Raw genomic sequence first — 20,188 nt, forward strand, 5'->3', positions numbered from 1 at the left:
GAAACCCAGAAATAACCCAATATCCAATAGACATTTGTTTAATAAACCAAGTCCCCAACATGTATCCCTTTATAAGATGGATAAATTGCCAAACGATAACGCAATTAGATACTACATGACAATGAGAAAGGAACACATCACTGCTATAGCATGAATGCCTTTATAACATAATAATGTCAAAATAACACAGACATAAAGGAGCACATATTGTATGGTCTATACATTTTATTATATTAATTCTAAAACAGGAAAGTAAATGAACTGTTAATGGCTCATCATGGTTTTCAGTGTCAATTGAAATTGACACCCACATGTACGAATGTATCACACCTTCTATGTTAAAGTATTAATGTAAAATAGAGATTGCATAGCAACCAGAAAACATAAAGTTGGTGCTCCTTAACTCTTGTGCTTTGAGTTAGATTTGACATCCAAGTTTTCAAAGAATATGTATTAGTTCATTTTCATGCTGCTAATAAAGGCATACCTGAGACTGGGTGATTTATAAAGAAAAAAGGTTTTATTGGCTCACAGTTCTGTATGGCTGGGGAGGCCTCAGGAAACTTACAATGGTGGTGGAAGGGGAAACAAACACATCCTTCTTCACATGGTGGCATCAAGGAGAAATGCTTAACAAAAGGGGAAAAGCCCCTTATAAAAACATGAGATCTCATGAGAACCCACTCACTATCAGAACAGCATTAGGGTAATTACCCCAATGATTAAATTACCTTCCACCAGGTCCCTCCTATGACATATGGGGCCTATGGGAACTATAATTCAAGGTGATTTGGGTGGGGTCACAGCCAAATCATGTCATTCCACCCTTGGCCTCTCCAAAATTTCATGTCCACATTTCAAAACACAATCATGCCTTTCTAACAGTCCCCCAAGGCCTTCACTCATTCCAGCATTAACTCAAAAATCCAAGTCCAAAGTCTCATCTGAGACAAGTCAAGTGCCTTCCTTCTATGAGTCTATAAAATCAAAGCAAAGTGGTTACTTCCTAGATACAATGGAAGCACAGGCATTGAGTAAATACACCCTTCCAAATGAGAGAAGTTGACTAAAACAAAGGGGCTAAAGGCCCCATGCAAGTTCTAAATTTAATAGGGCAGTCATTAAAACTTAAAGTTCCAAAATGATCTCCTTTGATTCTATGTCTTATATCCAGGTCATGCTGCTGCAAGAGATGGGATCTCATGGCCTTGGGCAGCTGTGCTCCTGTGTCTTTGCAGGGTAGAGCTCCCCTCCTGGCTTCTTTCATGGGCTAGTGTTGAGTTTCTGGGCTTTTCCAGGTGCATGGTGCAAGCTGTCAGTGAGTCTATCAACCTGGGTCCTGGAGGATGGTGGCCCTCTTCTCTTAGCTCCACTAGCAGGGCCCCAATGGGGACTTTGTGTGGGATCCCCAACACCACATTTCCCTTCCACAGTATCCTAGCAGAGGTTCTCCATGAGGGCTCCACCCCTATGGCAAACTTTCGCCTGTACATCCAGCATTTCCATACATCCTCTGAAATCTAGGCATAGGTTCCCAAACATCAATTCTTGACTTCTGTGCACCTGCTGGCTCAACACTATGTAGAAGTCCAGGCTCAACATGTAGAAGCTGCCAAGGTTTGAGGCTTGCACCCTCTGAAGTCACAGCCTGATCTGATATCTTGGCCTGTTTTAGCAATGGCTAGAGGGCTGGGATGCAGGGCACCAAGTCCTTAGGCTGCACACATCAGAGGGCCCTGTGCTCAGCCCAGGAAACCATTTTTTCCTCCTAGGCCTCTGGGCTTGTGATGGGAGGGCCTGCTGTGAAGATCTCTGACATGCCTTAGAAACATTTTCCCCATTGTCTTGGCAATTAACATTTGGGTCCTCATTTCTTATGCAAATTTCTGCAACCAGCTTTAATTTCTTTCCAGAAAATAGGTTTTTCTCTTTGACCACATCTTCAGGCCACAAATTTTCCAAACTTTTAAGCTCTGTCGCCTCTTGAATGCTTTGCTCTTTAGAAATTTCTTCTGCCAGATAATCATCTCTCAAGTTCAAAGTTCCACAGATCTCTAAGGCAAGGGCAAAATGCAACGAATCACTTTGCTAAAGCATAGCAAGAGTCACCTTTGCTCCAGTTCCCAACAAGTTCCTCATCTCCATCTGAAACCACCTCAGCCTATATTTTATTGTCCATGTAATTATCAGCATTTTGGTCAAAACCATTCAACAAGTCTCTAGGAAGTTCCAAACTTTTTCATATTTTCTTATCTTCTTCTGGGCCCTCCAAACTGTTCCGGCCTCTGCCTGTTACCTAGTTCCAAAGTCACTCTGCATTTTTGCCTGTTTTTACAGTAGTGCTCCACTCCTGGTACAAGTTTACTGTGTTAGTCCATTCTCACACTGCTAATAAAGACACACCTGAAACTGGGTATTTTATAAGGGAAAGAGATTCAATGGGCTTACAGTTCCACAGGGCTGGGGAGGCCTCAGGAAACTTACAGAGGGAAAAGCTCCTTATAAAATCATCAGATCTAGTGAGAACTTATTACCTTCCACTGGGTCCCTCCAGTGACATGTGGAGATTATGGGAATTACAATTCAAGTTGAGATTTGGGTGGGGCCACAGCCAAACCATATCAGAATGCTTCTGCCACAACACTTCCTCTTTATTCTGTGGTTAACAATTTTGAGTTAAAACTAGATTGCTGCTTTGAGAAATGAACCCTGTCTACAGAGAGGACATTCTGTTCATGTCTGAGAGAAAATGTTTCATTCAATTTAAATATTCTCATCCTCAAAATGTGATAACAGTGCACCCAAAAGCCACCGGAAGATAGATTATGAGAAAGACCCATTAATGCTGACCTTGAAATACCAGAGTGCAGAAAGAGGGGAAGGAGCACTTATTCTGTGTAGATGAGGGTCAGGTACATTTTCAAAGCCAGACAATCTGGGTCAGTCGAGAAAGGGGGAAAGTGACACATTTGCAAATTTGGATTGATATTATATAAATGAACTCTTGATTATCCACATGGTGACCTACAGCAATAACAAATGTACACACACCCTAAGTTACATAGGCATGCCTTTAACCATACCCACACGTGCTGGGGAATGTTAGATAGGCAGGGGGAATGCAAGGTGAGTGAGATTTCTGATGATGCAGAGGAAGAATGCGAAATTGCTAGGTTTCTTGTTTTCCACTGAGACTCCTCAGCTGGGTATGTTTTGAGGTAGGTATGAAAACACTGTGACTTCTGTGGCTTTCCTTGTGAAGAAGTTAAAACGTGTAATATTTGCTTTTAAAAGATGACACGTTTATCAGTCTTCTAGCCATGATTGTTTAAATTCTGATGCCTTCCTGTTGGGGAGAAACTGTCAGAAGTTGTGCTTTCATCTATGCTCTGAAAGTGCCTTATCCCTTCTAGTGTTGAAAAGGTTGATGCAAAAATAAAAGAACCCACAAGAAAGTGACACCAAGATTTCTCAGGACTTTCTTACTAACTTTGCTTCTTCACCTAATACATTAGGAGACAAAAAGTTACCTTTGTCATTTTGGTTTTTGTTTTTATTTCTTTTTACTTTACTAATCTTTTGAAGAGTCTTCTTGTACTTCACGTCCCCACATTACCGCAGTTGAAGGGGAACCTTTCTATCTGAAATATTGCTCGTCTTCACATGCACATGCGATTGAAGCAAACACTGGAAGATGGCAAAAAAGCAGTGGATCACAGAAACGTGTGGAGCTGAACCCAAGCAGTTCACCAAGACTTTGTTTGCAAGATCATGCTTTGGAGTTTTGGCCTGTTGAGTTGAATGACATGGGATCTTACTTTTTCCAAATGGGGTGAGTAACGGTTTCTTTTCAGAGTGTATTTTATAGCCCTCTTGTCCTTTGTTCAGCAACTCAAATATGCAGTAATCTGAAAGGTCAAATAATCAGCACACCTTTTTCTTTCCTACTCTTCCTACGACATGAAATACATTCTTTGTTATGGAACAAAATAAATTTTTCTCTCTCTGTTTATTTTCTTAATGACCTTAGTAAAAGGAGGTTACCTTAATAGGATTTCCTTTTAGGGGATCCTTGTCAATAAGAAGTCGCAATTGTGTGAAAGTCAGTTTTAAAATTCAGCTGCTCCTATTGTCTAGATGCTCCCAGTCAAATGAAATCAGTGGCTCAGACTTCACAGTAATATTAATGTATTGTGAAGGGGACAGTGTCAGCTTCCTGGGTGGCATACTTGGTGGGGAGCAGAGATGGAGTTGAGGCGGACACACATGAGTCCAGTCTGCAGGGGTTCGATGGGAGCCAGGAGGCAGTGCTAGTGGAGGAAGTGTGTGTCTGGCAGCCAATCACAACCCACAGCTGGGAGCAGTGAGAGAGGGCAACACGGAAATGCTTTGAAGTTTACTCATGAGGTGTCCCTAGATTTTGCCAGGATACTCATAATTTAGTTGCGTAACTTCCATGAAGTGAGTGCAGCCAACTGAAAACATCACCCACACTTACTGAACGCATTTCTCTTTAGATGTACCTACCTACATATGTAGGTATTGTTATAGAGACTTGCAACTGACCTGCAGGAAATAGCTCAGGGCCAGCTGAAGGGTGATGGTGTGCAGATTTCATATGCAGCAGATTTCTTTTAGAAGCACCTGTAGATTGAGTCTTGATCATTATCAACCATGCTGTTGAGAGCAGAGTGAGCTATCACTATGAAACCTTGGTAGCAGTCCTGTGGTTTTGCACAAAATGAGGTCATTTTTGTTTGTTTTTATACATAGGAACTCCGAGTCATTAGAAAAAATTAAATAGTTCTTTTGATAAACACCAATACATCTTCAGGTGACCTTTGAAAAGCAATAATTACAGAAATGGGTCACAACTGGGATTTTTCACAACTCTAAGGAAGAATGAATACTCACAAATGGGGTAAAGGAAAAAGAACAACAAACACATCTGCCCCCGCTTTTGACTCCTGATTGAATGAAATTTATTTAAAGGAATAAAGAATTCTGGACAGGGCATAGAGAGCACATTGAAAGGAACAGCCAGGCATCTATGATCATCACTTGGAAATAACAGAAGCATATGGTATTGGTCATCTTTCTGTCATGGGGAGTAGAGAATACAGCCTGACTTAGGAAACAACAATGGAAGCAAAAGATTGAGGTAGGATTTCAGAGAGGTGTGGAGAGACAGGGTAGCAGACAGGAGACGCTGAGAAAAATGAGGCGTCCCAGAGTGGATATTGGAGACTGATACTGTGAGAGTGAAGTGATGAGGAGAGAAGCAGCTTTGACAATGGCTTTGATGATTAATGGGAAGCAGGTTGTTTTAGACACCTAGGAGCATAGAAGATACAGACATCTTCAAGTATAGTGCAATTGGTAAGCAGCATTTACTGCAGATGTGTGTGTGTGTGTGTGTGTGCATGCACACGCCCGTACACACATGTGTGTGTTGTGCAATTGGTAAGCAGTACTTACTGCAGATGTGTGTGTGTGTGTGTGCGCATACGTACACATGTGTTCTAACGTAGGTGTGTAAGCCTTTGTAGTTTGATGTGGAATCTATCACTGAACAGACTTTACACCTGAAATTTTCCCATTAGAACAGTAATTATTTAATTCTTAGGAGTCCATTGCTAATAATCAAATGCCACTGAAGACTGATAATTCAGTCCTGCAGTGAAAATCACTTTGTCTCACCAAATTTTAAGAAAAAAAAACAACTAAGAAGGAAGGGGATATAGCAGTTTTCAATGATAGAGGTGAAGAAATGAAGGTGTAGAGAAATGCACACACAGAAATGTAATAATCAGATCCTAGGCTGACAGGCAGCAAGTTCAGCTTGGTGAGCAGCCTCAGAAGAGGGGCTGGTGCTTATCCCCTGGTGTATGTGGACAAAAATGAGTGGCTTTCATAACCAGGATGGACTGGGCCTGTGGCAGGAAAGTGTGTTCATGGATTTGGGCCAGGTGGCCTCGGTGTTCACCAGCCTTGGAGCTCCTGGATGGCAGGAGCAGTGTGATGTTGCTTGTTTCAGCATTCCCATTGCAGTGTCCTGCAAATGGAGTGTAATCAGCCCTCTAGCATTTGTTGAGCATTAGGAATGGAGGATTACAGAGACAGAGAACAATGCAATCTGCCAAGATGGGAATATTCATGTACTCTATTCCTTTTAAGCAACAGGTCAGAGAGATCCAGAAATCTCTATCTCTCCAGTTCATCGAGGCCAAAGTTGGGGAGACTTTACAAAAATACACTGGAGAAGAAGACTCTGCCAATGGGATTCTGAATCCAGTTCAAGGGCCAGATAGCTCTATCATGTCCCATGGCCACTGACCCACTGCCTCTAACCATGGCAACGGTCTGCCACCTTCTCCAGTCATGGCCAATCTTTCATAAAGTCATGCCCAAGGTGAAGGGGCCAGATTCATTGGATTGTGAAAGTGATTAGAATTGTGCAAAGCACTTCTGGCCTTTGGGGCCAAATAGATGTGCATTTGCACCCTGGCCCCATCTTGTAGCAAGTGTGTGCCCTGAGCAAGTTGTTTAACCTCTCTGAGATTTAGCATTTTCATTGGAGCCTAAGTAAAATAGTCAGCTCCCTTGCACTTACATAGTCTAACACTTGGAACTCAGTAAGTGCTAGTCTTGTTTTCCTTCTATCCTATTGAAGACCTAAAGGGGAACTGAAAGAGCCTAAAGTGAGCACAAATGTGTCAGGCATATAGCATAACTTAATAACACCTGTCTGCTGTGTTTAGTAAATGAATCTACACATCCCAGGTACAGGGTAAGCTAACATCAAATTGGAAACACTTTCTTTTTAAGAACTTCATTTAAAAAATGCTGTATCTTTCTCCATTTCTTTCTTTCTTTTCTTTCTTTCTTTCTTTCTTTCTTCTTTCTTTCTTTCTTTCTTTCTTTCCTTTCTTTCTTTCTTTCTTTCTTTCTTTCTTTCTTTCTTTCTTTCTTTCCTTCCTTCCTTCCTTCCTTCCTTCCTTCCTTCCTTCCTTCCTTCCTTCCTTTCTTTCTTTCTTTCTTTCTTTCTTTCTTTCTTTCTTTCTTTCTTTCTTTCTTTCCTTCCTTCCTTCCTTCCTTCCTTCCTTCCTTCCTTCCTTCCTTCCTTCCTTCCTTCCTTCCTTCTCTCTCTCTCTCTCCCTTTCCTTCCTTCTTTCTTTCTTTCTTTCTTTCTTTCTCTCTTTCTTTCTTCTTTCTTTCTTTCTTTCTCTCTTTTGACAGAGTTTTGCTCTTGTTGCCCAGGCTGGAGTGCAATAGCACAATCTCGGCTCGCTGCCACCTCTGCCTCCTGCCTCAGCCTCCCAAGTAGCTGGGATTACAGGCACCCACCACCACACCCCACCAAGTTTTGTATTTTAGTAGAGATGGGGGTTTTACCACATTGGTCAGGCTGGTCTCAAACTCCTGACCTCAGGTGACCTACCTGTCTCAGCCTCACAAAGTGCTGGGATTACAGGGGTGAGCCACTGCACCCGGCCTAGTGATAGTCCTGATCACTAATTTCTGATCAGGAGGAAAAACAACTATAAAATCTACTCATACTCACTTTTGGTCAGTAAGGCATTTAAAGAGCTAATTCAATTACACTGAGGGCAGCAACTCCAGACTTTGGTTTATTCAACAGTAAGAGAAGGGGATTGGAACAAATTGCCATGAGAAACATGAAACCTAACGCATATACACACACATTTAGAAAACAACATCAGGAGTTTATAGACCTGGTGAAACCAAAGCCACCCTTTCATCCTGGACTAAGACTCTCTAAACTTATCCATCACCAAAGATCATTGACATTGTAAACATCTCCTGTCCTGACATCCATAATATATTGCCTGCAGTAGGATATGTACATGTGTGTGTGTGTGTGTTTGCCTGCATGTGTGTGTTTCTCTGTGTGTGTAGACTGCTAAGGTTTTCATTTTTTACCTCCTGCTCCCATGACAGTTGTTAAATTTCTTGCTCCTCTGAACCAAAAGGAGGCAGAGCAGGGTTTGCATATCAATGAATCGATCTCTTTAAAAAAATAAAGGAAAAATATAGCATTGGTTACTAAAGGGAAGAGGGTGATATTTGCAAAGTTTCTGTAGTATTATAAAATACCTTTACAACTTTATTCCGTAGAAATCATACTCAGGAATGGAACTTAAATGTCATCAGAAGAAATAAACACAGCTGTTTCACTGAGAAACAAGTAACTAGTAAAGCTGTGAGAGTTAAAAAATTTTTGCAGATAACCTGTGAAAACAGTTACTATCAAAAACTGGTCAACAGCACATCATTGTATAAGGTAATGCTTTTTACAATATTTTAACTTTAAGACTTGGAAAAGATAAAATTCCCAAATCAGGGGCTGAGGGCTATCATTTTGGTCTCATAACAAAGAAGCTGCCTGACCCCACATGGCCCACTGGCCCTGTTTGAGCCCAGTTCCTCACTGGCTTGTTGCCAAGAGCTGATACATAGTATTGACATGTGTTCCACAGTAGTTTCCCTGGATTTGGTGTTCAATAAATGATCACAACTTCCTCTCCCACACCCTTCCTGCATTTTCCTTCTCTTTCAATAAATTAATTTTTAGCAATGCTAGTTTAAAGATTTCCATTTCTCCTGTCACACATACTTAATATTTAAAACTTGATTGTATATGTTTTTCTGAATATATTAGTTTATTTTATAAAATTAGAAGATGGAAAACTGAAAAATGAAGAAAGCAAAAATCACTCATCATTTCATCAGTTAGAGACTTTGTGGTTTTTTTCTGTGTAGTATCTGGTTTTTAAAAGTGGTCTATTTCATTTTATTGCTTTTTTCTTCTAAAAATCATGTTGTGACTATCCCTTCATATCTTTAAACAATCTTCTAAGCATGGGCTTTCATTTTGCATGTGCCTGGTCTCATCTTACTAATCGCATTGATACTGGACATTTGTGAATTTCCTATTTTTCACTATTATTTAAAGGTGAAAATGATTACCATTTCCACAAATCCTTGGGTGTTTATGTAATTTGTCCTTCAACCAAATCCCTAAATGTAGAATTATTGGATCAAACGCTGTGAGCATGTTTATATGGCTCTTTCTCCACACAATCAAATTCATCTCCAGGGAGTTATGCCAATTTTACCCGCCCTTGATAAAAGAATTCCAATTTTCTGTCACCTCCACAGCACTGGGAAATAATAATCCTAGAATGTTTAAAATTTGATATGAAAAATTTCTAAAACTCCTAGTGGTTTTTTACTTTTCTTAGTAATAAATTAAACTTTTGTATATATTGATTGGATCTTAACCACAATAAGGCAATTTTGTGGATTGTCTGTTTATTTTCTCTGTTTTCTTCAGTTGAATTTTAAAAGCTCTTATACACCATTGAATATTGTACAGCCATAAAAAATGATGAGTTCATGTCCTTTGCAGGGACATGGAGGAAGCTGGAAATCATCATTCTCAGCAAACTCACACAGGAACAGAAAACCAAACACAACATGTTCTCACTCATAACTGGGAGTTGAACAATGAGAACACATGGACACAGGGAGGGGAACATCACACTCCGGGGGAATAGGGGAAGGATAGTATTAGGAGAAATACCTAATGTAGATAATGGGTTGATGGCACGTGTATACCTATGTAACAAACCTGCACGTTCTGCACATGTATTCCAGAACTTAAAGTAAATAAAAAATAAAACCTCTTTTAGACCATGCTATAGAAATTATATATACACACACATATATATAGTGTGTGTATAGAGTGTGTATATGCATAAAAAACATGCACATTCCTATCCATGCACACACACAACATGAATTGTGTAGTTCAGGGATCCCCAATCCCCGGGCCACCCCCCGTCACTCACATTACCAGATCAGATCAGCAGTGGCATTAGACTCTCATAGGAGCACAAACCCTATTGTGAACCAGGCACGAGAGGAATCTAGGTTTCACACTCCTTATGAGAATCTAATGCCTGATGATCTGTCACTGTCTCCCTTCACCCCCAGATAGGACCATCTAGTTGCAGGAAAACAAGCTCAGGGCTCCACTGATTCCACATTATGGTGAGTTATATAATTATTTCATTATATATTACAATATAATAATAATAGAAATAAAGTGCACAATAAAAGTAATACACTTGCATCATCCCCAAACCAAACATATCCCTTCAACTCCCCCCACCCTCGTCCATGGAAAAATTGTCATCCACGAAACCGGTCTCTGTGTCAAGACTGTTGGGGACAGCTGATGTAGTTTATATTGAATAACAAATATGAATAATGTGCTTCTGTCATGGAAACTTTAAAGAGCTGTAAGAGAGAGTGGTCTGAACAGAACTTGGGAAAACTGAAACAAGTGATGATGATTTCCCTGAAACTTTTGTTTGTATCTTATGCTTGAGCACTGTTTACTTGTGGTTTTCAAAAACAGCTCTTATTCTGAAATGTTTTCTAAACATTCGAGTCAGTTCTGAGTTGACTTGACTGAATTTCCCATCAATGTACAAATGTATTACAGCACACTTAAATTGGTGAGGCTTGGTGTGCCGTTTTAAGAAATTCCAAAATACAGATATTTAAATTAAGAACATTGGTGCATCAAGGATGTTTAGCTAAACAATTGACCACAGGGCTAAGTATTCTAAATCTGTCGACTGACCATGACTTCACCTGAGAGCAAGGAGGGTAAATCAGTAAACCGCTGACTGGAAAAGAAAATGAAGAGTCTCTGATCTTTTCCACAGGTTGGAAAAATTAGTTTGGTTTTATAAAACTTTGACTTACACATAAATAATTTACTGATGTGAGGTACACATGTGGGTGCTTCTTGGGCACATTCTATGCACAATGGGTCTAGCCCCAGTGGCTGCCAGCTCTGAGGAAAAAGTCTGTGGGCAGTAGGTTCTCTTTGCCTGGTGTCTGCAGAAACAGTGTCCATTGGTCAAGAATGGCCATTCAGCCGTCAGCCTTCCCATGTGGTCCTTGGATGGCTCTGGGACCTACCTCTGGATATGAGATGTGCTGAATTGAAGAAAGTGATTTTATTTATTACAATTAGTATTAATTCCTGTGACATGTATGGAAATGTGTGTGTGTGAGATAGAGATGTTTGAGTGTACCTATGGATTTGAATATTGTTGATGCATTTCTAATCAGCTTTCTGGCTTCTGGTGGAGGGTGTTAAGGGCATGGGTGGTCTGCTAGCTACTTAGTCTTCTGAGTAATTCTCCTCCCACCCCACTACCCATCCCTGGGACGCATAGTCTGGAATACACAAAATTTGGACTGAACATGTGGGAAACAGAGATGTCACTCAAGCAAGGATTTTTGTTGTAATGTTTTCTCTGTCTCTGTCTCTCTGTTTGTATCTCTGTGCACGCATGTAAAGGAGAGGTGAAAGGAAATTGATGAAAGCAGCTACAATGTTTCTATTTCCCCATGCTGTACTTCCCAGTATCTATTAATAACGACAATCATAACAACAGCAATGGGACTGTTTTTAATTGTTTCAGTAAAAATAGTATCAAGTAATGGATATATACACAGAATTGCTACTTTCCATTCTTTTTTCCTTTTTCTCTAAAGATATTTAACTCAAAAATTTGGATAATTGTAATATGAATTCGGCTTTTACTTAAAGTATTTTAACTTGCTTTCTTAAAAACAGAACTGTAAAAAGCTACTGGAGAACAAGGAAAACCCAATGATAAAGAAGAATGCTGAGTTTGAAGATCAGGGATATTACTCCTGCGTGCATTTCCTTCATCACGATGGAAAACTATTTAACATCACCAAAACCTTCAATATTACAGTATTGGGAGGTAAGGGAAATCTTAGAATTGGGAAGAAGCAGATTTATTTTAGTAAAATGGAATTTTTTTCATTCTTCAAAACTGTGTAGGAATTGAGAACCCACTTAGTTGGGGTTGTGACCACATCACTAGTTCAAATATAAGTGTCAAACTCTTCATTTTGGTGGACCTCTACTTGGCTGAAAAACAACCTCTTTTTGGGAAGGAAATGAAAATCTATATGAATAAACTGCACATAAGTCAGCTCTTTCTCATATGATATTTGAGTAAATTCTGGAATCTTTTGTTGTTAAATTTACATTTTCACGCCATGAATATTTATTGAAGACATCTGTAGTCAATAAATGGTACTTACCACAGCGAGGCAGGGAAGCAAGGAAATATGAGATGAAGTGAGCACTGTACTATTCTCAAGGGATTTGATTATAATCAGGAGAGACAATAAGCTACATGAAGGTGCCACCATATCAAATAGCATCACCTGTGAGGCTGCAAGAGTGCAGGGGGAAGTTGGAGGAAGGACAGATGCTAGAGACTCCATTTGACCTTGGTCTTGGAGGGGGAGCCTCATGAATGGGGGAAGACCTGCTGGGGAAAGGGCTGTCGTCTGAGAGAGTGTAAGGAACACTGATGTCCTGGTGGGAAGGGAGGCATGCTGGACCCAGGCTGTGTGTGATGGAAGAACAGAATCCTGGGACATTAAAGATATTTAATTAAACCTCACCCAGTGAAGATATTCATCATAAAGCACAGCCAATAATTGATCATCCAGTCCCTTCTGGGAAACTGCCAAGGAAATGTCCAAATCACATAGCAGCATAATCCAGGTTTTAGTATCTGATTGTCAGTCTTTTTTTCTGTTGAGTCCATTTCCCTTCTCGTAGCTTCCAACCACTGATTTTGGTTTGCCTTCAAGAATTTCACAGATTAAGTCTGGCCCCTTCTTAAAATGACAGCTCCTTTGATGATTTGAAGACAATGGTTTATTCAGCCTTGACTTCCCCACCCATCATCCTGAGGAACTGGAAACTGTAACACCTGTGTGGGTGGCTTGTTCAGCAAAATCTGTGGGCTGGCATTTGGCACAGCGTTTGCTTTAGCAGCATCTTTCCTCTTCACTACAACCGTGTAGCGATATACACCCACGTATTACCAGGGTAACAAATTACCCCAAGTTTAGGGTCTTTGCTAAAATCAAGGTTTTGGTAGGATTCGCTGCTTACAGAGGCTCTAGGGGAAAATACATTTCTTTGCCTTTGCCTTTTTCCACTTCTAGAGACCACCTGCTGTTCTTGGCTTGTGCCACTTCATTTCGGAGTCAAACACATTGGATTCCCTCATCCCATCTCCTTTTTGACTCTGACCTTTCTGTCTCCCTGATGAGGACCTTGAGACTACATTGTGCGCACCTAGATAACTCAGGATGATCTCCCTGTCTCAAGATCTTTAATTTAATCACATCTAGAGGTTCCTTTTGCCATGTAACATACCATATTCACAGGAACTCGGGAGTAGGATGTGGGAAACTTTGGGGTCTATTATTCTGCCTGCCACAGCCCAGAGCCTAGGAAACCCAAAACTGAATTTTTAAACTCAAAAACTTAAATTCTATGTATAATCATCTACCTTGGGCTGGGCCGGTGGCTCATGCCTGTAATCTCAGCACTTTGGAAGGCTGAGGCAGGTGGATCACAAGGTCAGGAGTTCAAGACCAGCCTGGCCAACATGGTGAAACCCTGTCTCTACTAAAAATACAAAAATTAGCCAGGCATGGTGGCAGGTGCCTGTAATCTCGCCTACTCAGGAGGCTGAGGCAGAGAATTGCTAAAACCCAGGAGGCAGAGGTTTCAGTGAACCAAGATCACGCCACTGCATTCCAGCCTGGGTGACAGAGTGAGATTGAATCTAAAAAAAAAAAAAAAATTATCTACCCCAAAATCTCCAATTTTACTTTCTTACATGTATTTTTATTCTTATATAAATCTCTGTTCCTTTGATTCTTTCAGAACCTACACCCTCTGTCCCACCATCTTTGCTTTCCACCCATCAGCAACCCTTTCCTTCTTTGACGAAGCCATAAGAGTATCTGTTATTAAAAGGGTACTTGCTATGGGCCAGGGACTGTGCCAAGTACTTGAGTTGAATCATCTCATATCATCCTCACAACAGTTCTGTGAGGCTGTGGCCTTGGGTGAGTTAATTTCCTTAGTTCCTCTCTGTCTCAGCTTCCTCATGATGAAATGGGACAGTAGTGGTTCATCCCTTGTAGGGCTGGTTGACGATGATTGAGTGAGTGATTGTGTGTACAGCTCTAGGGTGGCTCCAGGGACAGGAAGAGCTCTGCTGTAATGACCATATCCCATACCTCACCTGCAGCATAATATATTCTTCTCCCATAATTGTCCATCTTATTTTTCTTGTCTCCTTGGAGAATGTCAACTGAGTCTCTCAGGACTCCACTCAAATGTCCCTCCTCCTTCGTGCCCCCATGACCTCTTGTTTGTATTTCCGATTGCTGTCAGAGTTGCATTACATGTGTGTCTCAGTCAATAACTTGAAAAGTGTCTGGAAAGGTTTGCACTGAGTTCTGTTCCTCATCTTTGCATCTTGAATACCTACGACTGGCACTTGGCACAGAATAGGTGCTCATTACATGTCTGTTGTGTGCATTATTGAGAGAGCAACAACTCCTTCAATGCTACATACAGCAAAATGTCTAGACACTTCACCATCCTAGCTATGTTTTTGGATTTGGTAAAGTTGCCATCAGTTTATAGAAATTAGAGCTTGTCGTTGGAGAGGACTGTCAGGAGGTGTTCTGGCCTGTGTTGAGGACAGTGGGGCTCTGAGCTCCTGCCTTCTCCAAGTTGTGTCTTTATTATGGCACACTTGCCATTACAGATGAAGATCTCTTACCTGCCACATGGTCACCGCTGTAGTGGTGTAAAGGTGTGATACCTCTCCTCCGCATCATAAGGGTCATGACAATGCTCCCATAAAAAAGACAGATTAACAAGAAGCAAGCAAAACGAATTTATTTAATCAAAATTTTCTGTGACATGGAAGCCTTCAGAAATGAAGACCCCAGGGCTGGGTGCTGTGGTTCATGCCTGTAATCCTAGCACTTTGGGAGGCTGAGGTGGGCAGATCACCTGAAGCCAGGAGTTTGAGGCTAGCCTGGCCAACATGATGAAAACCCATCTCTACTAAAAATATAAAAATTAGCTTGCTGTGGTGACAGAACCTATAATCCCAGCCTCTTGGGAGGCTGAGGCAGGGAGAATTGCTTGAATCCAGGGGGCGGAGGTTGTAGTGAGTGGACAGTGTGCCAGCCTGGGTGACAGAGTGAGACTCAATCAGAAAAAAAGAAAAGAAAAGAAAGGAAGGAAGGAAGCAAGGAAGGGAGGAAGGGAAGGAAGGAAGGGAGGGAGAGAGGGAAGGAGAGGGAGGAAGGAAGGAAGGAAGGAAGGAAGGAAGGCAGGCAGGCCGGCCCCAAGACTCAGGGAAAACTGTTTTTTCTTTTTAAGTCCTTAGGCTCTAGAAGCATGGACAGCCATGTAGAAATGTGATTGAACAAAAGGATATGACCTAATGCTAATAGACTCAGTGGGGAAACCCACCAAGACCTGTCTGCTAAGATTCTTCTTGGCCTCTCTGTTACCTTTCTTTTTCCTGGGTAATAGACTGAGTGGCAAAACCCAGCAAGACCTGTCTGCTCAGATTCTTCTTGGCCTCTCTGTTATATTTCTTTTTCCTGGATAGAGGGCAGAGGGTATTAAGACCTACTGTCAGACCGAAGAAGGTCAAAGAATTTTTAGCCAGCTCCTGGACAGAAAGGCAGAAGGTTAGGGTCATGCTTCTAGGTTCTATGGCTTATTTTGGGGAAAAGGATTCTGGTTTTTATGATCTGCTTTTGGGAAGAAGTCTGGTTTCTATAACTTGCTTTGGGGAGAATGGGGGCATGAAGCAGGAGGGCAGGAGAATGTCACAGGGATCTTGATTTTGAGGCTGCTTTGAGGCCTTCCAATGTCCTTTAGTTTAAAGTACTCAACCTGCCAAAATGCCATACTTTGGTCACTGTTTTTGGAACCCAGAAGTACCATTGCCTTCAGCTCATGCTCGTGAATCACAGTCACCTGAATTTCCACTGGGCATCTGCCACTTTCCTGATCTCATGCTCTGGCTCATCTGGTGGTGTCTCCTCCTACTGCTGATGACCTGTGTGCCGTTTTGATTCTGATGCTAGCCTCCTAAGTAGACTGGTCACGTCAAGGGGATGCACTAAGGTGCTGTCTTCCTTTTGTGACCTACATGGGACTGCATTCTTCACTTTACACCAGTTGTGCAAACTCAGGGCTGATCTGGATTTCCTATGATATAATTTGAGTGTTAGTAGATAGCACCCTTTGTTTAAGATGTTCTTCACACTTCCCCTTCTCAAATCTTCCGTGCAAGTTTCAGGGGCAAAAATTGATCCAGAGAAATGTAGTCAGTAGCAGTTTTCCCCTTCATACGGAAATTGCCTCCTGCTTCTTTGTCTTTGAATTCAAGCCCATGTTGCTTCGTGCTGCCAGACCTGAGAGTTAGTTCTTTCCCTAGATACATCTCAGCTCCTCTTGCCTGTCTGCCAGAATTTCGGGCTTGCCCAGAGACTGAATCCTGGGGAACCCAGTCCTGACTCTCAACCCCAGGGTCTACTGTACTGATTTCATTCTCCTGTTCTTGCTCACATATCTGCCCACTGCTTTCCCCACTGCTCACTCTGTGGCACTGCACTTTATGAGAGGGCTCAGGGAGGTGTGGAAGCTGCAGGAAAGCTTTTGAGTCCCACTATACTCCACTTGACCAGGCATTCTGCTTGCTGAGCACCCACAAGTCCCAGAAGGGCTGCTCTGGATGTTGCTTGAAAATGCCCGTAAAGCACCGTGGTTACTAAAAGGGAACAGTCCTGGTCATGAGGAATGTTATCAATGCAGATATCAGGGTCAACAATAACTTAACTATGTACCAGTTTAAATTTATGACCACAGCTGCTCTTAGGGTTTGCAGTTTTCAGCTGCCTTAGGCAAGAGCCTGCTGAGTGATGATTTACTTCCCAAGCATCACCAGATGGCGACTGAGAAGACAAGATTTATGTGCAGTCCTTCTAGTCGAGGTCAGAAGCCACTCAGGAGCAAAAGTAGAACTTGTCCTATAAGCATGGACTTAACCAACAGGGCCAGGGCTGACGTGAGGCCCCTGGGGCACAATATGGAAGGGACACTGCTCTTAGCATCCTGCCAGGGAACAGTGGCCACCTAGAGGGATTTGCTTTTTTCACCCTGTCTTGGCCCCACTCCCTGTAAATCCATCACAGGCCAGCTGAGGAGGACAGATGGAGGGAATCACGACAGAGCAGAAAGGCTCTTCCCAGTGATTTTGCATGGTCCAAGTCCTGCATGTTTGATCGTCTGGGAGTCAGGCAGCAGTGGAGGAGCATCTTCCTCTGCCTTTTACTTAAAGTGAGCAGAAGCTGCAGATTTGAGTAAGAGGAAACCAGGTACAAGGTGCTTTAAGCATCTCTGTGAGCAGGGAGTTGATGGAAAATGAAGCAACAAATGATACATCTGCAACCTTTAGTTAATGCAAATAGGACTCAAGTGAACGCAAACTGCTGACTACTGGAACCCTTGTTACATGAAATGAGCACATTCTAATAGATGCTTGTCTTAGAGAAGCTCAAGGCAACACTAATATATTTGTCTTTTCTTTTGTCACTTCTAGATAGCGGTTATATAGTTCCGGTTCTTCTTGGATCAAAGCTTAACCATGTTGCAGTGGAATTAGGTATACTCCAACAGATATATATTCTGTATTTATGAGTAGGGGACATAATACAGTCTTCCAAGGGTAAATATGATTCGTTATTGAATGACACCAGATACACATTTCATATTTAGTGAATAACATTACAAAACTAGAAAAAGGGTGGCATTTTTTGAATGTTGCCACTTTTAACCTGACTTAAAAGAGGCAACATTTTAAAGTTCAAGAGACAGCAAAACTGCCTGTGGTCTATAGACTGTTTTTGCTGTCCTGTGTGTGGCTTTTATTTAACTGTCTCCGTGGTCATTTCTAAATATGAAAATTCAGGCTGGGCATGGTGGCTCACACTTGGAATCCCAGCACTTTGGGAGGCCAGGGTAGGCAGATCACTTGAAGTCAGAAATTTGAGACCAGCCAGGCCAGCATGGCAAAACCCCATCTCTACTAAATATACAAAAATTAGCCGGGCATGGTGGCACGTGCCTGTAGTCCCAGCTACTCAGGAGACTGAGGCAGGAGAATTGCTTGAACCTAGAAGGTGGTGGTTGTAATGAGCCAAGATCATACCACTGAACTCCAGCCTGGGAGACAGAGCAACACTCTGGATCAAAAAAAAAAAAAAAAAAATCAATAAGAACATTCTGGAGAGATGATTCAAACTAATTTAGTGGTTGAATGTTTGATTAATTGATTGACTTTGAATCAATTGACTGAATTGACTGTATGTATATTTAGGGTTTGTCTAGCTAGATCTTATGAATGAACATGTCCAATTGAGTAATTTCTTTCAAAAGAGGAGAAAAAGAAGGAAAGGAAGAAATTCACATATACTATACTAAATATGCTAAGCCGGGTATCGTGCTAGGTCATTGAAATATATTATTGAATTAAATCCTCCAAGCAACACTGAGGCATGTATTCTCATTTTATGAATTAAATAACTGAAGTGCAAAAAGGCTAAGTAACGTGTCCAAAGTTGAATCACTGAAAAGTGGCAGTCTCTGTTGATTGCTTTCAGAGACCACACCTTATAACCACAGTTGGAGCCACAGTGATTTATATGACCATATGTGCCCAGTGCAGCTGGTCTCCTATGCCATTTGTATCTGAGGTTTACCTGCTTTATATTTTTATTTATTTCTTTGTCTTTATTATTTTTTCTTCTACTCAGTGGGGCTTAACTTGCACTTTTTGTTCTAGTTTGTACACATGAAGAATTAGATAATTAATTTTCATTTCCCTCTGGTAGTATATGCATTCAAACTCCAAGTTTCCCAGTAAGCACTACTTTAGCTGTTTGTCATATTTTCATACTATTCAGTTTAAACCATTTCTTCAAATTTCCCTCGTAATTTGTTTTTCCACCAAAAAATATTGTTGTTTTAAAATTTCCAAATATTTGGAAAACTTTCTAGTCATTGTCTCTTGTTGATGTCCTCTTTAGTTTCATTATAGTCCAAGATTATACACAGTGTCATTTCAACCTTTTGGAATTTGTAGTGACTTACTTAAGACCTACAATATGGTATAACTTGCTGAATGTTCCAAGGGCATTTGAAACAAAGATATAGTCTATAGGTTTTTGTTTTATTATTCTTTGAATGTCAATTTGGTTAAGTTTGTTAACGGTGCTGTTAAAAAATTTTATATCCTTACCAATCTCTTATCTGCTTGTTCTATCTGTTGCTGAGAGAGACATGTGAATATCTCCAACTATTAAGGTCAATTTGGCTCTATCTCCTTTTGTTCTGTAAATTTTTGTTTTATATACATTGGAGCTATCTTATATGCATACACAGATTTATGCTTGTTGGATTGACACTTTTATCCTTATGAAATATCTCTCTATCATAATATTTCCTTTCTCAATGCATTGCTCTGTCATATGAAATAGCCACTATTTTTTTTTTCTTTTTTTTGGCTTGGAATTGGCATATTTGTCTTTTTTTACATCCCTTTACTACTAACTTTTTTTTTGTTCTATACATAAGTGTCTCTCATAAACTGTATGTATTTGGATCTTTCTTGAAATCTGGTTAGCATGATGTTTAGTCCATCTGTATATTTAAAATTACTGTTATAGTTGGTATATCATGTATCCATGATATAAAAATATTCATTTTATTCTTTTTAAAATAAATTACACTTTGTTGAAAATGACCATATTTCCATCCACTTGTTCATCTTTTTCTCTATTTTCTTTCAAACAGTTATTTATAGTTTTTATCTGCTAAATTCTGCATCTGTAGGTCTGCTTCTATTATCTATCTTTTCTATTGATTATCATGCATATTTTCTGTCTCTTTGTGTGTCTCTTAACTTTTTATTGTTGATCTTTGTGTATCAAACAATTAAAGTGAATACAGTTTGTGTTATTTTTTCTTACAAGTAGGTAGTATGAGAGTTTGAGTACCTCAGTTGACTCAGAACTGAGTTGGGGTGGCTGGAATGTAGGTATGTTAGATCCAATCTGCCTTCATCTCTGATAGCTGTGGGGAGAGGGGTTGCTGCAGTCATGTGTTTGTTGCAGCCATTTTCTCTGATAGGACTTGCTC

General features: G+C 40.8%; 1 protein-coding gene across 9 annotated transcripts in view; it reads left to right on the top strand.

The window, feature by feature from the left end:
- Window positions 1-20,188, top strand: part of IL18R1 (interleukin 18 receptor 1) — a 55,329-nt gene that overhangs the window by 21,495 nt on the left and 13,646 nt on the right. For 6 of the 9 annotated variants that reach the window (XM_032255552.1, XM_032255556.1, XM_032255555.1 and 3 more), the window contains 4 exons: window positions 3,586-3,832; window positions 8,140-8,305; window positions 11,684-11,837; window positions 17,592-17,654. In XM_032255552.1, the coding sequence (XP_032111443.1) occupies window positions 3,586-3,832; window positions 8,140-8,305; window positions 11,684-11,837; window positions 17,592-17,654 (630 nt within the window). Of the gene's footprint in view, window positions 1-2,538; window positions 3,833-8,139; window positions 8,306-11,683; window positions 11,838-13,834; window positions 14,020-17,591; window positions 17,718-20,188 lie in introns of those variants that run through there. The other 3 variants (XM_032255557.1, XM_032255558.1, XM_032255559.1) reach the window with 3 other exon arrangements.

Source organism: Sapajus apella, unplaced genomic scaffold (genome assembly GCF_009761245.1).
Source record: "Sapajus apella isolate SASKATOON/1434 unplaced genomic scaffold, GSC_monkey_1.0 scaffold89, whole genome shotgun sequence".
In the NCBI taxonomy this organism is placed as follows: Eukaryota; Metazoa; Chordata; class Mammalia; order Primates; family Cebidae; genus Sapajus; species Sapajus apella.